The sequence below is a fragment of the Mesoplodon densirostris genome, chromosome 14 (assembly GCF_025265405.1).
Source record: "Mesoplodon densirostris isolate mMesDen1 chromosome 14, mMesDen1 primary haplotype, whole genome shotgun sequence".
NCBI lineage: Eukaryota > Metazoa > Chordata > Mammalia > Artiodactyla > Ziphiidae > Mesoplodon > Mesoplodon densirostris.
This window is the reverse complement of record NC_082674.1, coordinates 8848655-8869192: the sequence shown is the minus strand read 5'-3', so window position 1 is coordinate 8869192 and position 20538 is coordinate 8848655. Positions and strand designations below refer to the sequence as shown.

At 47.6% G+C, this 20538-nt stretch overlaps 1 protein-coding gene across 3 annotated transcripts in view; it reads right to left on the bottom strand.

The window, feature by feature from the left end:
• The window catches only part of LPIN1 (lipin 1), a 72800-nt gene that overhangs the window by 34873 nt on the left and 17389 nt on the right, over positions 1–20538 (bottom strand). For 2 of the 3 annotated variants that reach the window (XM_060117045.1, XM_060117044.1), the window contains exons 2-10: positions 18469–18669; positions 17619–17714; positions 13991–14298; positions 11254–11379; positions 5428–5557; positions 3778–4093; positions 2571–2664; positions 1720–1910; positions 548–641 (exon numbers count right to left, since the gene is read on the bottom strand). In XM_060117045.1, the coding sequence (XP_059973028.1) occupies positions 548–641; positions 1720–1910; positions 2571–2664; positions 3778–4093; positions 5428–5557; positions 11254–11379; positions 13991–14298; positions 17619–17714; positions 18469–18660 (1547 nt within the window). In that variant the 5' untranslated portion in view covers positions 18661–18669. Of the gene's footprint in view, positions 1–547; positions 642–1719; positions 1911–2570; positions 2665–3777; positions 4094–5427; positions 5558–8978; positions 9087–11253; positions 11380–13990; positions 14299–17618; positions 17715–18468; positions 18670–20538 lie in introns of all 3 variants that reach the window. The other variant, XM_060117043.1, reaches the window with a different exon arrangement.

Below are 20538 nucleotides of genomic sequence, written 5' to 3'. Positions count from 1 at the left end.
CACGACACATGGCGTGGCAAGCGACCAAGTAGCCCGCTGAGAGCAGCCCTCGCCCCGCAGCGCATCCACCACCAACACGCTGGGATGTTTCTTGCCACCTTTCAAGAAAAAGGAAACTAGTACCCTCAGTTAATGCGTAAACGTCCATGGCTTCCTCTTGGAGAGAAAAGTTTGCCAACAGTCTGTAAAAACACGTGCACGCCCCTTGACCCTAGAAAACGACGCTTTCACAGGGTGTGTGCACAGTCTACCGTGCGACACCCGCACATCATACGGGCCGAGCCCCACGGGCCAAGGTTGTGACATCACACCTCCCATCATGAAATCTCATGCAGGTGAGTGTAGACGCCCCGGGATCCAGTTATGTCAATGTTCTCGCTATATAGTGACGCAGCATTTTGCCAAGAGTGAAGAGACAGTAGCAGACTTTTAACAAAGACTTAATTTCATACATTTCCAAGAGCTATCGTCCAGGTCTCTATAGTTGAGAAACTGAAGCTGAAGCACTATCACACGACAGCTGAAATGACTTTCGGGAGGAACTTACTTATTCCCGATCTTCACCACAAGATTAGGGTCGTCAATGAGGGCAGGGTTGTCCACAAACTGCTGATACGACACGGCTTGTTCCAGAAACGCCTCTGCGAAAGCAAGCATAGGGAAAACATAAGGAAAGTTTGGTTCAAAAACCAGGCCTGTTTTTCACTCGCTCATATTCACAGGTATTTTGAGAGTTTATACATTCCAACTGTGCAGACAATCCTATAAAATCTATTTGCAAAGGGGGCTTCCGTTAGTTTGGGGGCAGTGTCTGCACATAAATGGAGGGAGGTGGGGCGATCGGAGGACGGGGGGCCGGCTGACCCTTAATCAGGGCACACGCACTTACGCAGCAGCAGGCGTGTGGGACTGCGGTAAACACACGTGTCCACAGAAGCAGATGACCGGGGAGCAGGGTTCAAGGTCCGGCCACCCGGGTTTAAGTCACAGTCACTGGTGTGACCTTGGGCAAGTGATCCACCCGCCCAAACCTCAGTTCCTTGACATGTAACGCAGGGATAGGAACCTCGCCTTCCCCCTCGGTGGTCGTGAGGATGGACAAAGTCACAAATGAAAGCGCGGTGACCTGCCTAAGGCTGGCTGGGGGTGGGAAACACCCAGGGCCACCAGGGCCAGGAATCATCAGCTGGAATGGCTGACTGCATCGACTGGGGGTCTCAGGGCCACCTCACCACATAACTGGCGTAAGACACAGGGACACCACTGTTATAAGTAGGGTGGGTGCCTCCTTCAGATGCAGCAGGGATGTGTCCCAGCACTTGCTCAGACATCCCTCCCTCCTCCGGCACTTCTGCACACTTGCAACGTACTGCGTTTTCCCCGTGTTGACGCTGCCGCCCTGGGACACCCCTGCAGGACGGGCACACACTGTGCTCGGCAGGCACACGCTGTGCTCTGCAAGCACACTTGACGACCCGTGACCCCAGTGGCTTTGCTGTCGCCTGGAGCCACGTGTGACCCACAGAACCCTGAGGTCAGCCAACTGCCAGGCAGCAACATTCAGGTCCTGAGCAACAGTGGGTCACGTGTGCTCCACTAACTGGGCCAGAGAACATCGCCCGTGACCTGAACGCATTCTAGGAGCCCAGGCTTCAAGCCGTTCCCAGCGGCGGCCACCAGGGGGCGCTCTTGGCTTGAGGACCGGCTCCCGGACGGTACCTTTGGTGATCTCCCTGTTGTCGCTGAGGCCGCCGCACAGGGAGATGGCGATGGACGGCAGGTCCCTCAGGCCGTCCGAGGTGCTCTCCACGCCACTGTCAACGCCAGAGCTGCCCACGGACTGCGGGGACTGGTTGGCTGAGCGGGCTCCGTTGTCGCTGGCGTGTTTTGTGAGCCCAGAAGGGTCTCCGCTGGAAGCAGAAGAGTGGAACGGGCTGTGAGGTCTCACGTGGATATCAAGGGGCTCTGGCGATCAGAGGAGCCAATGATTTCATCCCAGGACAGACTTTCATTCAGGTACCACGACAATGACAGACGAGCTCAGTGAACGACCTCAGGAGGGAAGACAGTTATTTCTGGCCTCTGCATCTCCCTGCACCCTCTCCCGGACACACTGAAACCGACGGAAGAGAAAGCACGCTGTCCTAAGAGGCCACAGTCCTCTGCTACACGCTCCGAGGATCTGGCCCTCCCTGCAAATCACGGGAGAACTGAAGATGGGCCCCCAATGGCCACGGGGGACTCTCCCCTGGGGAGGGACAGGGCCACACAGCTGCCCGCTCTTTGCCACTGATTCGGGCTGTGGGCCGCTGACCACTGCAACACCACCCTGGTGCCATCGGGGAGGTGGCCTCGTGCCTGCGTTCCCGCTCAGATGCCACCTGGGGACACACCCACAGTCACATCTACACAGAGAGTCCACTGCTTTCATTGGTTCCTTCTCACAGTAAAACATGAGCCTCCTGCGGCCTTTTCTTACTCACTTTCTAATCAAATGTAAGGAAAAAGCGGACTCCCAGATCAATATTCAGATTACAGAAAACGGTATGAAGAATAAAAAGGATTGTTACTTTTTGGGAAAATACAGGGCAGCGACTTCAGGATCCATGTCTGTGAGGTCATCCAAGTAGACGCCGTCGGCACCAAGGTGTCTGCTTCGTTTGTCTAAAACAGCAAAGGGGTCAAATCAGAGCGCTATTCTCCAGAAACAACCTCATGGACTTCTGCCTGTCTCCAGAAAGGGCACTTGAGCACAGTGTGCAGATGTGCTCACAAGTGCCCAGACTGCAAGAAACCCAAGAGCTAGAAGCCAGCGGCACAGCATCGCCGCCGAGGCCGATGGCCTGGGTTCGCATGTGGCTCCCACCCTCGCCAGCCGTGTGGCCTGGGCCGGTCGCCTAACTTCTCTGAGCCTCAGCTCCCCAGCTGGGAAGGACCTGAAGAGTACTAAGCACTCAATATATTGACACGATTACCATCATTATTATTATTATTACTATTATTGGTATTAATGGCATTGGTTTTGTTGTTATTATTACTAAATAATAACGCTTTCATGAAGCACTTCCCCATCAAAACTCTGAAGCACGGTACCCTAAAGAGGGTACCATCGGTCCCTGGGCACCATGACTGCAGCCTTACAGTTTACTTCTGCTGGAGAATTATGTCACTGGTTCATACAAACCTAGAACACTGCACAAAGCCACACGGCTAACTGACAGGCTTAATGTCATTGCTCAGACAGGCAACCAGGTGGGCATTCAGCTGTATGTAAGGAGCCCCCACTACGTGCCAACCACTATTCCAAGTACCACGGAAACAGGTAACCAGACCAAAATGATTCTTGACCTTGTAGAGCACATATGTTCTAGTAGGGAAGTCAGGCAAAAAAAGAAACAAATGATCATTTGAAATAGTGACACACAGTACGCAGAAATTAAAACAGGATAATGCACGAGAGAGAAACTAGGGGCAAGGGGAGAGGGGGGCACAGATTAGCTTAGTCATCAACGTCTTGTGCAGTCCCAGCGTGTGCTGGACCCCAGCATCCCTGACCTGCACAGGGCGGGGCTCACCACACCATCCCCGAGGCCTCCTTCAGGCCGGATTTTCTATGACTAAATTCTGAGAACTCACATATTCAGCAAAAGGGTAAGGACCGAACAGGAGAGATGTCCTGTTTCCACTCTGAAGCACCCCGAACTTTGGGGGGAAGAAGCTGTAGTTTGCCGAGCCCCAAGTTCGCAGGAGGGAGCCGGGAAGCCCCGGCATTCTCACCCTTTTTCCTAGAAGGTGAATCCGTCTTGCTGGCTGCCAGGGCAGCGCTAGCAGACAGGGCTTTGGACTCTTCGATCGTAGGCAACGGGGGCGCTGCGGCTCCTAAAGCCTCGACATCTTCTTCGTTTGCGAACTGCACCTCCGTCTGCGGCTTGTTCTCCTCCAACAGCGGCTGCACGGGAGACCCCCCAGCTAGGGTCGGTGACTGGTCACTAAACGCGTCTGAAGATTCACTGTGGATGGCTTGAAAGTGCATCTCATCACAGATTTTTCTACTGTTCAACGGGCTGGACTCTTTCATCTTGTGTGCAGATGACTAGATCAAAGGGGCAGGGAGGGAGAGAGAAGGTCAGAGAGAAACTGAGTCACCAAAGAACACCTGGGCAGGCAAGGATCTCCAGAGCCATGCCCACACTTGGCAGGACACGGTGAAGCCTCAGGAGTCACCTGGTGATTCCGTACCTGCCGAAAGGTCTGGAAACCCAGGACAGTACTTCCAAAGTGAATGAACTTTCACAGAAAACATCAACTGCCAAACAGCAGTGAGTGAGATTAGCAACAGAACGCAAAGGTCCAGCAGGAAAATGGGAAGTGTATTCACACCACAGGGCGTTTGCAGTAATAAGAATAACAAGTGAATTACGATTATACCCAACATGATGAACCTTGCAAAACTAATCTCTGCTGTTAGGGTCAAGATTGGGTTTATCCTGGGGGTTTGGGGAGGGCGGTCAGTTGGAACAGTAACTGCAAAGGGTCAGAGGGTTTCCAAGTTCTGATTTAGCCCCACTTCCTGGTCTGGGTGCAAGTCACGTGGACACGTTCACAGTGTGAAAATTTACTGATCTCGGCACTTAGGATCTGGGTATTTCTCTGCACGTGTGTTATATTTCAATGAAGTCTACCCCCAAAACGTGAATGAACAAGGACAGACTTGGTGGCTAGTTCACACGAGTGGGAAATTAGCATGTCTGACTCTATGTCTCCAAGGAGTTTCCAGTTATGGAAAAGATTTATCCAAACAGAAACCGAAATGCAATCTGTGGGCCAGAGAGTGGGGAGAGCGTATGCATTTCTGTATCTGATCCCATAGCTACGAGCACACATGAAAACAATGCAACAGTGGATCTGTGGCTGGAACTGTTTTGCCGGAAGAAGTGATGGGTCTGCACTTTCGTGCCGTTTCTCCAGCAACGAATGACATGAATTGGTAAAGATGGTTGGCTGGATCAGCACTACCACTTGTGGGCAGAGAAATCAGCATTTTCCGTGAAAGCTAAATAACCTAAATAACCTAGAAGGGGACTTAACCCACAACTTCAGCCTCAACAGAGCTGGTCTCCAAAGAGCTACCCTTCTTGAGTCATAACAGGAATGCTTTCAATCTTCACTCACTCACTCATTCATTTATTCATATCACTAAGATTTACTGGGGATACAAGAGGCCGTAGCATCTTCCATGGATCTTACAATATTATTATTAAAAAAAAAAAGCCCCAGCTTGCAATATAGTAATATAATTCAAGATTCTTGTAACGCATTGGAATATGAAATAAAATTTCTTGAAAGAAAGAACTATGCCCATTATATGTTTTTCAAAACTACCTTTGGTGCATGGCAAAATTGAGCAGGCGGAGGGGGGGAACTTACCTTTGCGGCTTGGGGCAATTCTCCCCAAAGCCAGAGCATTTCTAGATTATTCTTCTGCATTGTCCTGTCCACAGACTTGCTGACCAATTCCGAATCACTTTTAGGTGTTGAAGGTCGGGAAACTGAAGGACTTAAGAAAACACAAACGCATGATTAAAGTGGGAAGGGAAACTTTTAAAATTGCTTTTGGCCCAGAATTCTATGGTTCGGGAGAGCCCAGAAAAATGCACCCAACCCGCCACTGCCTTATGTCCACGGCTTCATGACTATCCCCTCTGTGGCCACCAGGGGTCGATAGAACACGTGCCAAGGGGGAAGGTGCTCCCAACTTGGGTAGCCCTGTCCCAACATGCCGCCAAATTCCAAGTAAGTAAAGATGACAAGAAGGCGCGTTTAAAAGGGGAAGTTGGAAAAAAGAGAGATGAAACGGGAAACTGATCATGGGCCAACTTTACCACAAATGCCAGATTCCACCAATAACTCACTAACGTGGCAGGGACCTCCAAGCTGAGATTTTGCAACATATTGTATCCAAGAATACTTCCAAGAATACTTCAAAGATTCCTATGTGCTAAGCTCTTCCTGCAACAACACATCATGATGCTTACTTCTCAGACCAGTTTTTACGTGGCTGTAACTTGGGTTTGCCTCTCTGCGTTTTCTACATTTTCAGTCCTGAGCCCTGAGCCATCATACCTCTGTCCAAGCACAGAAACCATCAACTTATCTACAGAGTTCTCACAGCCTTCTAAACAACATCCGGATGAGAAGAAAGACCCATTTAATGATCTCTGGTCTTCCATGTCCTGCACCATTTCCTCTAAGATGACAGTTTTAAATGATGTGAGAAGGAAAGCCCTTGCAATTTTCCTTTTGCACCTTCTCTCACAGACCTCACACAGTCTCCCCTAAGTCACCTCTCAATCATGTGGTTGGTTTCATTTATCTGTTCAAGTGAGCTGTCAGCTCCAAGGGAACGGAACTTTCCTGCCAGGACAAGGAGAGCTCGTGGATGACACACAGCATGTTTCAGACAAATAGGGACCCTGAACGGCTAAACTGCTCCTGGCTCTTTAGTCCAGCCATTCGGACAAACAGACTAAATGCTGCTTCTCTCCGTCGTTTCACACTGAGGGGGACGCTGGCTGGTTCCTCCTCCCTGGGCGCCCGCTGCCCTCCACCCGTGTCAATGGCACGTGGCAGCCCTCGGGCTCCACTTGGCCAGTCTGCAGAGAGGAGGACCCTGAGATAGCATACCGTGGGCGTGTAAACGATGGGACACCTCTACATGTGTGAGCGTGCATGCGTGCGCGTGCGCGCGCACACACACACACTCGTGCCCATAAGGAAGGAGTCCCCTGAGAAGGAACGCTGGGCCCTCCAGACATTTGAGAGGTGAAGTGTTCATCACCTCCCATTTGTCTTGCTTCCTCTAGTTTCCTAAGTCTGCTTTTCTCCAAAGGGTCAATGCTTTTCTGGCACCAAAGTGTCCAGAATGACACGTTCAATATCAGTGATGTGTGCAAATGCAGTGCTGTGGCCTCCAGCGAGGGGATTTTGTGCCAACAACTGCGACCTGGGTCGTTCTTTCTCCAGAGGCATCACGGGGGAAATCCATCGTACCTGCATCGGCGCTGCACCCAAACCACAAATCATTTGTTTGAAAAGAATACAATTTATTTATATTTTGTTATAAATTCTTTGAAACAATCCATTGTCTTACCCACCACACAAAATTAAGTCAGGCCCTTGAGACTGAGCCTGCTCTGGAGTCAGGTGTCGGCAAACGTTTTCTCTAAGACGCCAGGTAGCAAGAATTCCAGGCTTTGTGGGTTATGTGATCTTTGCAGCAACTACTCAATTCTGCCCGTGCGGTGCAAAGGCAGCCACAGACCATATATGGACAAACTGGCTGTGCCCCATAAAACTTCACAGAAACAGAGGGTGGGCCGGATTGGGGCCCCGTGCTGTAGTTTACCAAACCCCACTCTAGAAGAATGCACACACTGAACACGGCTCTGTCACCCGGCTCAACTCCAGAACCCCTAACGTTCTGATCCTGTGATAAAAGCTACAAGCCACACGGTTCCCACAGAGGCATGCAGGTGGGCAAATTCATATTCACAAAGGACCCAGCCCTGTGTGAGCCATAAGCTAGACGTGCCACCTCTCACATTCACTGTGCCACTACAATAAACGCTGCCCACCCCCAGGCCGCGCCAGCCTCTCGGAAGGATGCTGCACCCAAATACGTGAGCACAGTCGGCGCTGCTTGTTGAGAGAATTCAGACAGACAGGAGATGAATGAGGAAAAAGACTACCAATGCTGAGTGTGATCGATGAGGAAGATGATTCCAAAATTTCTAATATGATTACCAAGTATTAGACTTTTAAGATAAGGGTTGTTCAAAAAAGTAAGCTTCAAGGTCACTGATTGATTTTCGTAACGAATGCATCTATTAGCCATAATAGTTTTTCCCGAAATCCCAATCAGGGACATCAGTTATAACTGCTCACTTAGCTGACCTCATTTTAAAATGGCCTTTCTTCTGCACAGTAACCTGTAAGTGAAGTACGTCCTGAGATTGGGTTGTTCAATCAAAAAGAAAACAGGTAGAAGTTAATCTTCCCAGGTAGAAGTTAATCACAGCTTCTCTGTTCAGGTTTCTAAAGAAAACCCTGTAAGTCTACAAAGCAGGCAGGTCAAAGCGTGGGCAACGTTGAGGGAATGGAGGCAGGAATCTAAGGCCTCTGCCTCAGATGAAGACTCTAACCTAGGACCCCAAACCTTCAAGTCCATCCTATGCTATTCTCCAAAATTCTATGCTACAAATGCTGTGGAAACATCTGATTATATTACGCAGAAAGTCTATAAGCTATTTTTTTTAGGAATTTTTTTTTTTACGTAGACCATGTTAAAGGCTTTATTGAATTTGTCATAATATTGCTTCTGTTTTATGTTTTGGTTTTCTGGCCGTGAAGCGTGTGGGATCTTAGCTCCCCGACCAGGGACTGAACCCACACCCCCTGCCTTGGAAGGTGAAGTCTTAACCAGTGGACCACCAGGGACGTCCCAGAAAGTCCATAAGCTATTTAGTGAGTTATAATAATAACTCTCCTTATGCTTAAGCAACATCTTAAAAAAGTCTCGTAAACTTATTTGTTGAACAACCCCAGACACAAAACAGAGATCATATTCCCAATTTTCAATGCATTGTTCTATTTTTCAAAGCACTTCACAAAATTAGAAAGAATTATATGCTTGACCCTAATTTCCAGAGAGTTAAATTTAGTACTTTAAAAAAAAAAATCTAACCATCGACAAATGCTTAATATGAAAGGAAAAGTAATCACCTATACGTATTTTTTTCATAAGTGATTTGGTTAGTTGGTAAAATACATTGATAAGAGTTAAATCTACATTTTCACTTCATAGAATCTATATGTATTTTCCACATAAGTAATTTGGTTAATGGCAACACATAGTTCTAAGAGTTAGATCAAAGTTTTTATTATCAAAGACATCCACGGTGGGAAGATAACCCATCTACCTTTCCGAAGCGTGGAAGTCGGAAGATTGTGGAGGGCAAGAACTAGAAAGACCGCCCTCGGTCGCAACTGCCAGACGAGGGGGGCGCCCCCTGCAATCTATCAGGCTACTGGATGCCACGTGATCCACATTAAAGGAGAGAGAAATCACAGGTCAATTCAATTAAACAAAATTTCTTATCAATTATTTGACTACTCTCCACAGTAACATCTTTAAGAAAGTGAAGGTACTTGGGCATCGAACAATAGCAGAGGATCACATGTTGAAATCACTAAGAAATCAACATGAATCTTCTGAACCACAAAAACAGGAAACTGCCAAGACACCCATTTCACTTTCTATTTCAACCATATGCCCATAAAAGCTTGCTTTTCTTGGGTCAGAATTTAGTGCCTAATCAAATGACTTATTCCAAAAGGCTTGATAATTTGGGCTGGTAACTGTCTCTTAAAAGAAAACACATAAACCCAAGTATGGAAATGTACCTATTTATCCTAATTTGTAATTGCATTTAACAGTGGCCAGATTACTTAATCTGACATGGTCCTTCTTCTGCATTCACAGAGCCAAACATGAAAGACAGAGAAACATATTCAGGATTGTGTTTAAAACATTTGTTCTAAATGCTTAAAATTGGAGTGTTTGAACAGATTTTTCTACCTATTAGTGGTTTCTAAATATTCCACATCATTTTCTTCCTAAAAGTACTGTGTTTTTTTCCCTCAGGGTTTAACTCCACAGACCTAGGGAGAGAACGTACAAGGTTCTAGCAAGGTCTTACACCTGCACTGTCCAATATGACAGCCATGGGCTGCATGTGGCTACTGAGCATTTGAAATGTGACTGGTCCGAACTGAGATGTTCTGTACATATGAGATACATGACTCAAAGGCTTATGAAAATGAGAATGTGAAACAGCTCAATAATGTTTTAAAAAACTGATTACCTGAAATGAAAATATTCTGGATATACCAGGTCGTTGAAATAGATCATCAAAATTAATTTCATCAGTTTCTTTTCATTTTTTAAGGATGGTCACTAGAAAATTTTTAATTACATATGTAGCTAGCATTATGTTTCTACTGGACAGGGCTGGCCTGAGGACAGACAGACCCCCATGAGGGGACTCCACAGGCCCCCAGCCCCACCCTGGCTGACAAACATTCACTGTTATGGTCCTGGCTAGAAACCAGGCATGTGTTGCATCCATTTTTCTCCAACCTCAACTTCAGCACACAGCGCTGACCATGCCATCTCATTAATGAGATTACTCGGGTCAAACTGGAACCGGGAGTGGTATCTATGTGAGCCTGGCTTCAGGTGGGAAGCCCTGCAGCACGTGCCAAGGCTTAGGGGCTCCGACACCTCCCCTTTAGACCAGAAGCAAACCTAACACGTTAGGAGCACAGGTAACCTAAGGATGTCGCCGTCACTTAGATCAGTGCTTCCCAACCTCTTTTCCATTCTCGCCACACCTCTGGGACCTTTTTTTTCCAATAGCCCTCCCTCCACCACGAAACTGTAATGCCATGGATATACTATGTATCTGCTTATGTGCTGTGGCCCTTCGGAGGCTACACACTATTATAATATCTAAGATTTTTTTGCCACCCCAGAAGCAGGTTTTGTCCCGACAGGGGTGATATTACCCGGCTGAGAAGACACGCTTCGGATCTGTCTCCACCCCAGTCCTGAAAACTGCTCAGAAGGGCTCCCATATCCTCACAGGTTTCACAGCCTTAAAGGCTTTAGAGTCTTCCTGGCACACCAAGCAGCTCTGGTTCTCCAAGTTGATACAGGAAGTCTAGGGCCCCTTGAGAGCTCATTTCAGGGAAATGAATATTCGTAAACGCAGCAAGGGAAGAAGGCATCATTCTCACAGCCCCAAATGCCCGCAGGGGCCCCCGAAGCAACCTCTCTGCTCTTGAACCCCACTTTAGGGCTCAGTATCCAGAAAGGCTCTGTCACCTGTCTGCTCCTGTTGACAATTAGCTTTATGTAACTTAACAAGTGGTTGGCCTTTCAGTGTCTCCTGGGGAAGCTAAGAGCCATATCTGTAGTTCCATTTTGCTATCAGATAGAAGTCAATGATCTGCACATTGTGTGGTTTTAATTCTGATCTGTACCTCCTACTCTGAACTGTGTTTTTTCCAGTCTTAATTTGTTTCATTTTTTAGTTAGATTTCACTATTTTATGAAACACGTTTCCTGTAACTGACTTGGAATCCTCTGGACCAGGACAGGTGAACACACACGTACACACACCAGCCACTCACCTGGCGCTAGGTGACCACTCTCTGTCGGAATTCGGGTAAGATGCTGACTGAGGGTAAGTCATGACTGGGGAAAGGTTTTCCTTAGGGATATCTCCTTGGAAAGGAGGTATATCATTAGAAAGAGTTCTGGAGACAAAAAAAAAAAAAGTCAAAGTCAGAGAATTATTAGTGATTGATTCATAATAAAGGCAAGTTTCCATTTTTTCCTTGATTATCGCTAATACTTCATAGATTAACATGATCTCCTTTTAAACTACCCCGGCGGGACTTCGCTGGTGGCACAGTGGTTAAGAATCCACCTGCCAATGCAGGGGACACGGGTTCGAGCCCTGGTCCGGGAAGATCCCACATGCCGTGGAGCAACTAAGCCCACGCGCCACAACTACTGAGCCTGCGCTCTAGAGCCCACGAGCCATAACTACTGAGCCCATGTGCCACAACTACTGAAGCCCATATGCCTACAGCCTGTGCTCTGCAATAAGAAAAGCCACCTCCATGAAAAGCCCATGCACCGCAACGAAGAGTAGCCCCTGCTCGCCGCAACTAGAGAAAGCCCGCATGTAGCAACGAAGACCCAATGCAGCCAAAAATAAATAAATAAATAAATAAGATTTTTAAAAATAAAATAAATAAACTACCCAGGCATATTCCAGGCACATTCCAGGAATGTGGACAGGAAAAAAGTGACTCAGAGAAATGTTTTGTGTGCTCATGCTTTGGCTGAATTATAAATGTAAAGGGATTTTGTTCAAGAATTGGGACTTAGACATGGGCTCGATGACCACACTGCTTGTTACTTACACTGTAGGGCCTACGGAGTTGTCTTTCACATTTCATGTCGCAAAAGCCTGAGAGGTAGATTGGGCCCAAAACCATACCTAGAGGGTTAATAAAACTCTTGCCATGCACGAGTGAGCTACCAAATCCCTGTATGGCCGTACACAGATAATGTTTCGTCTAGCAGAAATAAATAAATGTCACAACCAATCGTAGTCTTATAATTATGAAATGGTTGCAAAGCTACCTCGTTTCAGGTATAGCATGCTCAACGAAATAGGATTCACTATTTCACTCACGCAGAGGCCACTGGTCTCTATTTTTGGATGTTATATGAAATACCTAACACTAAGTTCTGGAACTAAAAGCCACGCAGGGAAGGGGACTGTAATAAACCCAACCACCCAGCTTCTGAGCCCACAGCAGATCAGAGGCCACAGTTAGGAAAATCGACGTTGCCAATGTGCCTTTATTTTTAGCCAGGAAAAAAAAAATTCTATTCTAAATAACAAAGCAGGAGGTTAATCCTGATGTTCCTTCTCCCTTTTTTTTTTAATTGAAGTATAGTTAATTTACAAGGTTATGTTAGTTTCAAGTGTACAGCAAAACGATTCAGTTATCCATCCTTCTCCCTTCTTTTGTGTTAACAAGACACAAAAACAATGATCAAAAATTACACTGAATTACATAAAAATATGAAACACCAAATATTCTTTACAAATGTTTTGGCTTTTAAAAATGGCATTTTTCACCACAATAGTAATACCCAGAAACAGCATTCTGCCACACTATTAAAAGCAAAGAAAAATAACAACAGGTGTCCATTCAACTTTGGGCCTCATCAAAATTGAAAAGTCTGCTTGTGGAGAAACCGGTCATGTTCTACATTCACCTGTGGCCCTAAGTCTATAACAGATCGGCCTCCAACTATCCACCAGCCCAACTGCCAGGCTCACAGGTAGTGCTCAAAAAAGAATAAGCGGGTTCTGAAACAATGGTTTCATGCATGAAGTATTCATTTGCTGAGCTCCTGTTTCTTGGTTCTGATCTGGAAAGCTGGAGTTATCACCAAGGATGTTACCAATCGTCTCTCTGTCACAAGCTACATCCCATCTTTATGCTACTTTAGAATCGGGCCTGCAGGACTCCAAAATTCAGTCTCAAAAGCATTAACAGAAGAGTAAGAAATTCTGGGGGGAAAAAAGTTTATAAGAATAATCCTATTGCAATCCCACTGCTGGGCCAATATATGGAGAAAACCACAATTCGAAAAGATACCTGTACCTCAATGTTCATAGCAGCACTATTCACAACAGCCAAGACATGGAAGCAACCTAAATGCCCATCAGCAGATGAATGGATAAAGAAGATGTGGTGTATATATACATAATGGAATACTACTCAGCCATCAAAAAGAATGAAACAATGTCATTTGCAGCAACATGAATGGACCTAGAGATCGTCATACTAAGTGAAGTAAGCTAGACAGAGAAAGAAAAATATTGTACCATATCACTTATATGTGCAATCAAAAAAAAAAAGATACAAATGAACAAAACAGAAATAGACCCACAGACATAGAAAACAAACTTATGGTTACCAAAGGGGAAAGGGGGGAGGGATAAATTAGCAGTTTGGATTAACAGATACGAACTACTATATATAAAATAGATAAACCACAAGGACCTACTGTAGAGCACAGGGAACTCTAGTCAATATTCTGTAATAACTTATAAGGGAAAAGAATCTGAAAAAGAACAGATATATACATATATATATATATATATATATATATATATATATATACACGTATATATTAAAAAAACTGATTCACTCCTGTACACCTGAAACTAACGCAACATTATAAATCAACTATACGTCAATTTAAAAAAAAAAGGATCATCCTAAACAATGACTTCCCCCAGTTCTAACTGCGGCCCTCCCTTTCACCCACATTTACCTACTGCTGTCCAGCTGCTCGGCCTCCTCGTCCGAGCTCATCTCTATGGGGAACATGTCTTCATCCTCGGACGTGTTCACGTTGTCGTCCCTTTTCAGGCTGTCCAGCTGCGACTTCCTCCTCCTCTTCCTTCGCTTCTTCACTAAAGAGCCACTTGAAGGGGTCTCGCTGGGAGGTAAGACCTGGGCTGACGTGTTGGGGTCCAGGCTTCTTATCCAATCTACGGAGTTCCTCTTCAGCTGGGACTCCATCCTCGAGGCTCCTTCCGACAGGATCGGGGAGGTGGCCAGGTGCATGGGGATCACCTCCTGAGAGACAGAACACATTTCCAAGCAGGAGCGTCGTTAGTTGGGGTTTAAGGAGCCGGTGGTGCTGACGACCCAGCAGCGCTAAATCTGGAGCCCAAGCACCGCGCGCAGTGGGGAGCACAGGGCGGTCACGGCGATCCGCAGACGCGGCTGCCGAATTTGACAGGGGGTCATAAAGTCGACAAGTCACTAACTGCCCTTTGGTACTGAATCCTGCATTTTTGTGATTATAACAAAGTGAGGTAATTATCAGTTATTTCAGGCTATCAAAATTCAACTTGGTCTGAAATTTCCAGGGTAAAGAGGAAAAAATGGGCTTGAAGTCATCACACTACCTTGGGAACGGGACTCCGTTTTGCACTCTAGTGTGTGTGTGTGTGTGTGTGTGTGTGTAAGAGAGAAATGTGTGTGTGTGTGTTTTTAACATGCATTGAATTAAGAGGATAATAATAATTTTTAAAGAAAACATCTGACAGTGTCCCCACACCGTGCCCCAAGTGCCCACCTGCACCAGAGCACACCTAGGTATGTGGCTGTCAAATGATTAGGTCCCGAGCCTCTTCTCTACAAAAAAACAAAAATAACAACAACAAAAAACAAAAAAACCTCCACCGCCTGTCCATTTAATAGTTGTATTATAATGATTCACCAGTTTTTTTAAAAAACTATAGCAATCATTTTATTGTCAAATGACTCATTTCTTATCAGAAACCTGGTAACAAGTAGTAAAAAGTAGGGCTCCACCTCTGATGAGCTACGTGATCTTGGGCAGAGTCACTTAACTTCTTCTAAGTCTGTTTCCCTCATCAGAAAAATGGAAATGATAATCCCGACCTTACAGCGTTGTCAGATAAAATGGAACAATGTAACTACTGTACATACGGCCTGACACATACGCAAAAATTCACAGACAAACAGGAATGGATAACAACAGAAAACGGTACTGGAACAGTGGGAATCAGCAGTTTTACACAGGAAGCTTTGGGAGATGTTGTTTACTGAGTCTGCCTGAAGTCGCAACAGGACTGAACAAACAAGAGGAGTCTAGTGCCTTGGAAAGCGTGAAAGCTGCTCGTGAGCTCCGTTCTCCTCTATCAGAAGTAAATGAAATTAATGAAGCTCTATCAGAAAATCCAGGACTTGTCAATAAATCTTGTTACGAAGATGGTTGGCTGATCAAGATGACACCCGGAACTAGGTGAACTACTGAGTGAAGAAGCATAAGAGAAATACTTAAAATGTATTAAGGAGAGACAATGGAACCCCTAAATAAACTAGTTTGAAAGAAAACCTAGGGAAAAAAAGAAGTAAAGAATATATACAAAAGAGGGGGGATTAACAAGCATGCTGCTGATAGTTTAAAGTAGCTTAGAGAGGGACTTCCCTGGCGGGCCAGTGGTTAAGACGCCGCACTTCCACTGCAGGGGGCTCAGGTTCGATCCCTTGTCAGGGAACTAAATCCCGCAGGCCGCGGCATGGCCCAAAAATAAATAATTAAATAAATAAAGCGGGTTAGAGAGCATCAGACAATGTGCTACACGTATAAAATCCACATCTGAGTGGTAAGGCTGAGGCTGGGAGAGACCATCGCACCTTTGGGAAGACCAAAAGGAAGCAGAGCCTGGGATGTTTTTGTCCTGAAATTGAAACTATGGGCATTCATTTTAGAGCCTGGAGCTATTTAGAGCCGCTCTTTAGAGCCGTTCCCCTATAAAGGCTATCTTCTCATAAAGGAACTAGTTCAAGTGGTTTTTATTGAGGAATCTCTACATCAGATCCCTTCAAAGTGGCTTTCCCAGTGAATGAAAGAGTAAAAAGAAATGGTTTGTCTTAGAAGAAACCACGGGGGTAAATCTTCATGACTTGGAACTCGGCAAAGGATTCTTAGATGTGACAAGAAGAGCACGAGCCACAAAGAGAAAACAGATAAATTGAACTTCATCAAAAGTTAAAACCTGTGTGTTTCAAAGGACACCATTAAGAAAGTGAAAAGACGACTCACACAACAGCAGAAAATATTTACAAATCATCTATCTGATAAGGGACTCATATCTAGAATATATAATGAGCTCATAACTCAAGGATAAAAAGACAAATAACCCAATAAAAAACGACACTTCTCCAAAGAATACATACAAATGGCCAATAAGCACATGAAAAAATGCTCAACATCAGTAGTCATTAGGGAAATGCAAATCAATACCATGATGAGATACCACCTCACACCCACCAGGATGGCTAGAATCACCAAGTCAAAGAGCAAGTATGGATGAGGGTATAGATAAATCGGAACTCTCATGCACTGCTGGTGGGGATGTAAAATGGTGCAGCAGCTTTGGACAACAGTCTGGCAGTTCCTCAGTGGTAAATTCAGTGTTACGTATGACCCAGCAATTCCACTCCCAGGTATATACCCCCCAAAATGAAAACATGTGTCTATACGAAAACTTGTACACAGCGTTATTCACAACAGCCAAAAGGTGGAAACAAACCCAAGTGTCCACCAACACATGAAAAGATAAACGAAATGAGGTTTACAGATACAGTGGAATATTATTCGACCATACAAAGGAATGAAGTACTGACACAGCCACAACACGGAGGAACCTTGAGAACATTATGGTACATGAAAGAAGTCAGGCACAAAAGACCACAAACTATGTGATTCTGTTCAGATGGAAGGTCAGATCAGGGAAATCTATAGAGACAGAAAGTTTGATTAGTGGTTGCTTAGTGCTCAGGGTGGTGGGGAGTTAGGGCTTTAGGGATAGGGGAGGTGTAGCTAAAGGGCACAGAGTCTATTTCTGAGGCAATGAAGATGTTCTAAAATTGACTGCGGGGATGACTTGCACGTATCCGTGAAAACACTAAAAACCACAGAACTGTACACGTGAGATGGCTAAAGCACATGGTGTGAGAATTATATCTCAACAGAGCTGTTAAACATTTTTTCATAGTAAAAAAGTAATGTGATTTGGTCACTCACTAGACAAAAATTAGAACATTTCATCCGTCTGAGATTTGACACACGAGTATAACTTGTATGCTTTGGATGATGGTTTCAGGCCAGTGTCATTCAACTCCTCTGTCTCCCTGGAAACAGGGAGCAAACGCAGCAGGATGGGACTGCTGAGTCTTGGGTAGACATAGCACACACTCACCCTGTGGCTCAAATCCCGAGGACAGGTAAACAGCCGCTTTTCTCCTCTTCCGTCACCCACACAGCCGGCACCAGTATCACCTCTCCACACACGCCCCCAGATGAGCACTGCTCAAAGCTCAAAATGTGGGAGTGAGCTTCACCACCCAGCCTTCCTTACCTGATTGTTATCAGTCTCTTGAACAAAAAATGCTTCTCCATTATCTCCCAATTTCATGTGCAAATCCACGGCTTCCCCATTGATTTCTATGTCAACCTGAAGAAAAAACATATGTTCTTCATCACAACAGGAAACCTCACAGGCAATGACCAGGTCTCTACATACACTTCAGTCACATACATCCCCCAAATATCTCACAATTCCAAACCTCCATTGGTCACTCTGGTCAAGAAACGGGGTCTACTCCCGGACCACCACCACCATCCTGGGTCCACGCAGGCTTGTGACTGCCCCAGTGAGCAGAGGACAGCACAAGTGAGGCCACGTGGCTTCTGAGGCTAGACCAGAAAAAGAAGGCAGAGTCCGCCCGGCTCCCTCCCCTGGATGATGCCTGCCCTCGCAGCCAGCCGCCATGGTGTGAGGAAGCCCAGGCCACATGGAGAGCCCACGCGGCGGCGTCTGGGTGACAGCCTCGGCTAAGAGTCCAGCCAAGGGCCACCAGCCGAGTGAGCAAGTGCATCTACACAGGATCCCAGCCCCCAGCCCTGAGTCTTCAGCTGAGGCCCCAGGCGGCAAAGAGCAGAGACAGGCCAGCCTGATGCACTTGGTGTGAAATTCCTGACCCACAGAACCCCCGGAGCTTAATAAACAGTGGGTTTACGCCACTAAATCTTGGAGAAATGTACACAATCATAGAAATCAGAAAACTCTGAGTAACTGTCAATTCAGGGACCAGCCCTTTCCAACGGAAAGCTAAAACTCGGGGTCCGCGAGGAGCTCCAGATACATAAGGCCGCAGAAGTGCGAGGATTTTTCTCTAAGGAGAGAGCCTGTCCCCCAGGTCACGTACCACCTTCTCTCGGGAACGCAGGACCCCCATCTTCCCAAAGCGGACGTGGAAGGGGGAGCACTGCAGGCTCCCGTTGGGCTGGCGGACCACGATGATGTCAATGCATCCAGACAGGGTGGCAGGGTTCAGCCCCTTGTAGAGCTCCTTCACGGTGACAAACACCTGGCCTGCCAGCTGCCCGACGTAATTCATGGTTTGAGCCTAGGAAACAGAGACACAAGCAAGGCGCACAAACGATTAACTTGGGGCAGGCTCTAGAGCCGGTCAAGGTGAACGTGCACGCACCGCATGCCCGACTTCAAAGACACCCAGCTCAGGGCATCTGGCTCCCCTGGAATGGGCCCCACCCAGCGCTCCCCCACCCCAAAGCCTGGCCACCCCAGGAGGCCTGATCTCCGTCGTCCCCGGGTTCTTCCTCTCTGAGTCCACGGTACGTGTGGCTCTTGCTCTGTCATCACGAGCAGGTTTTACAGACCAAATCTTAAGACTCTTGAGAAGAGAGACCGTATCTGAGACCTCTTCATATGCCCCACCACGCCAAAAAGAGTAGGTGTTTAATAATGCTGGTAGAAAAAAATGACTATTTTTACTTGAGAAGGAAAAAGTAAGTGACTTTTGTTTTGAACAGTTTCCATCCTGGTCCTTCTCTGCCCGCCCGACGCTCTCACATCTCGAGGGACACTTGTGCTCGGCTTCGGTTTGTCTGCCCAGCCGATCAACCGAAGTCCACTCAGCAAACATCCAGGGCCTCCACTCCACGAGGGGCCTGGCGCTGGGAACATAGATTAAAAAGACGCAGACCCCGTCCCCCGGAGGGACTCGGGCTCGTGAAGGAGAGAGAAGGAGAAAACACGTCCGTGTGGTTGTGTCTGCTTGGACTTAAGGAGACGCTGAGGGCCTTACGTCCAGGGAAAGGGGAGAGCCATCCCGAAGGAGCCGACCGTCGACGGGTGGGGAGCAGGGCTGGGATGCTCCCCGGGAGAGGAAGGCGGACAGGCTGCCGCAGACAGACAGGTGTGCGCACAGGCACAGAGTGGGTGGCGCCTGCGGCAGAGAACACGCAGGGGGAGGACGAGAACCGACACCTGCCAGGAGACTCGGAAGGTGCTTTGTAGCAACTGATGTAGCAACTGAAGCCGTCGGGGACTCGGGAACCGCAAGATCAGGATTCGATCCGTGACTGAGAAAGAGCGCTGCGCTAAAAACGTAGAGAAGGCGGGCAAGAAAAGACACTGAAGGCAGGAAGACCCACCTGTGGCTTCTGGTGATGGTGCGGACAAGCCAGGATGCCAGCCTGAAAGGCGGCAGTGACGGAAGAAACTAGGCAGAGCGCCAATCCGGGAGCCGCTGCGGCGCAGGGCAACGGGAGCCCCGCCGGCACCGAGCCCTGGCCCTCCTCACGGCTGGGGCTCTGACGGCCACCCCGGCGTGAGCCACACCCGCCTGGCTGCCCAGCCGGCCTGGCCCGCCCTCCAGTTGCCCATCCCCCGCCCTGATGTGACTCGGACACTCAGAATGGCCCGGCCTCCCTCGGGGACGCAGCTCTGCTCAGTGGTCCCTCCCTGGCTGGGTCCTTCCTTCTCCAGCCCCAGCTACGCCTACACTTCGGGGCCGAGTCCAGACTCTCGTGTGCCCTCCCCTCTGCACACTTGACGCTCTGGAGGCTTCCAGTTTCACCTGAGCACACAGGGCTCACGCAGCGTGACTTCCAGCCCTCGCCCACACAGCCCAGTTCCTCAGGGAGCCCACCCAGGAGCACGTGGGACCACATGGACGCCACCCGCCCCGGGGCCCCAACGACATCTCCAGCAGCCGCCGCAGCGCGTGTGCACACCTGGCCCTGACGAGCCTCTGTTACACTGTAACTGTGAACTTCCTCGCTCTGACGATGTGTCTCTATTTTGCCAGGTGGTTTTCCTGTCACTTGGTGAAGGCAGATTCTCCTGGAGGCCAAGAATCAAGCCTGGTCCTTTCAAGTTATAAAAACAAAAACAGGGCTTCCCTGGTGGCGCAGTGGTTGAGAGTCCGCCTGCCGATGCAGGGGACACGGGTTCGTGCCCCGGTCTGGGA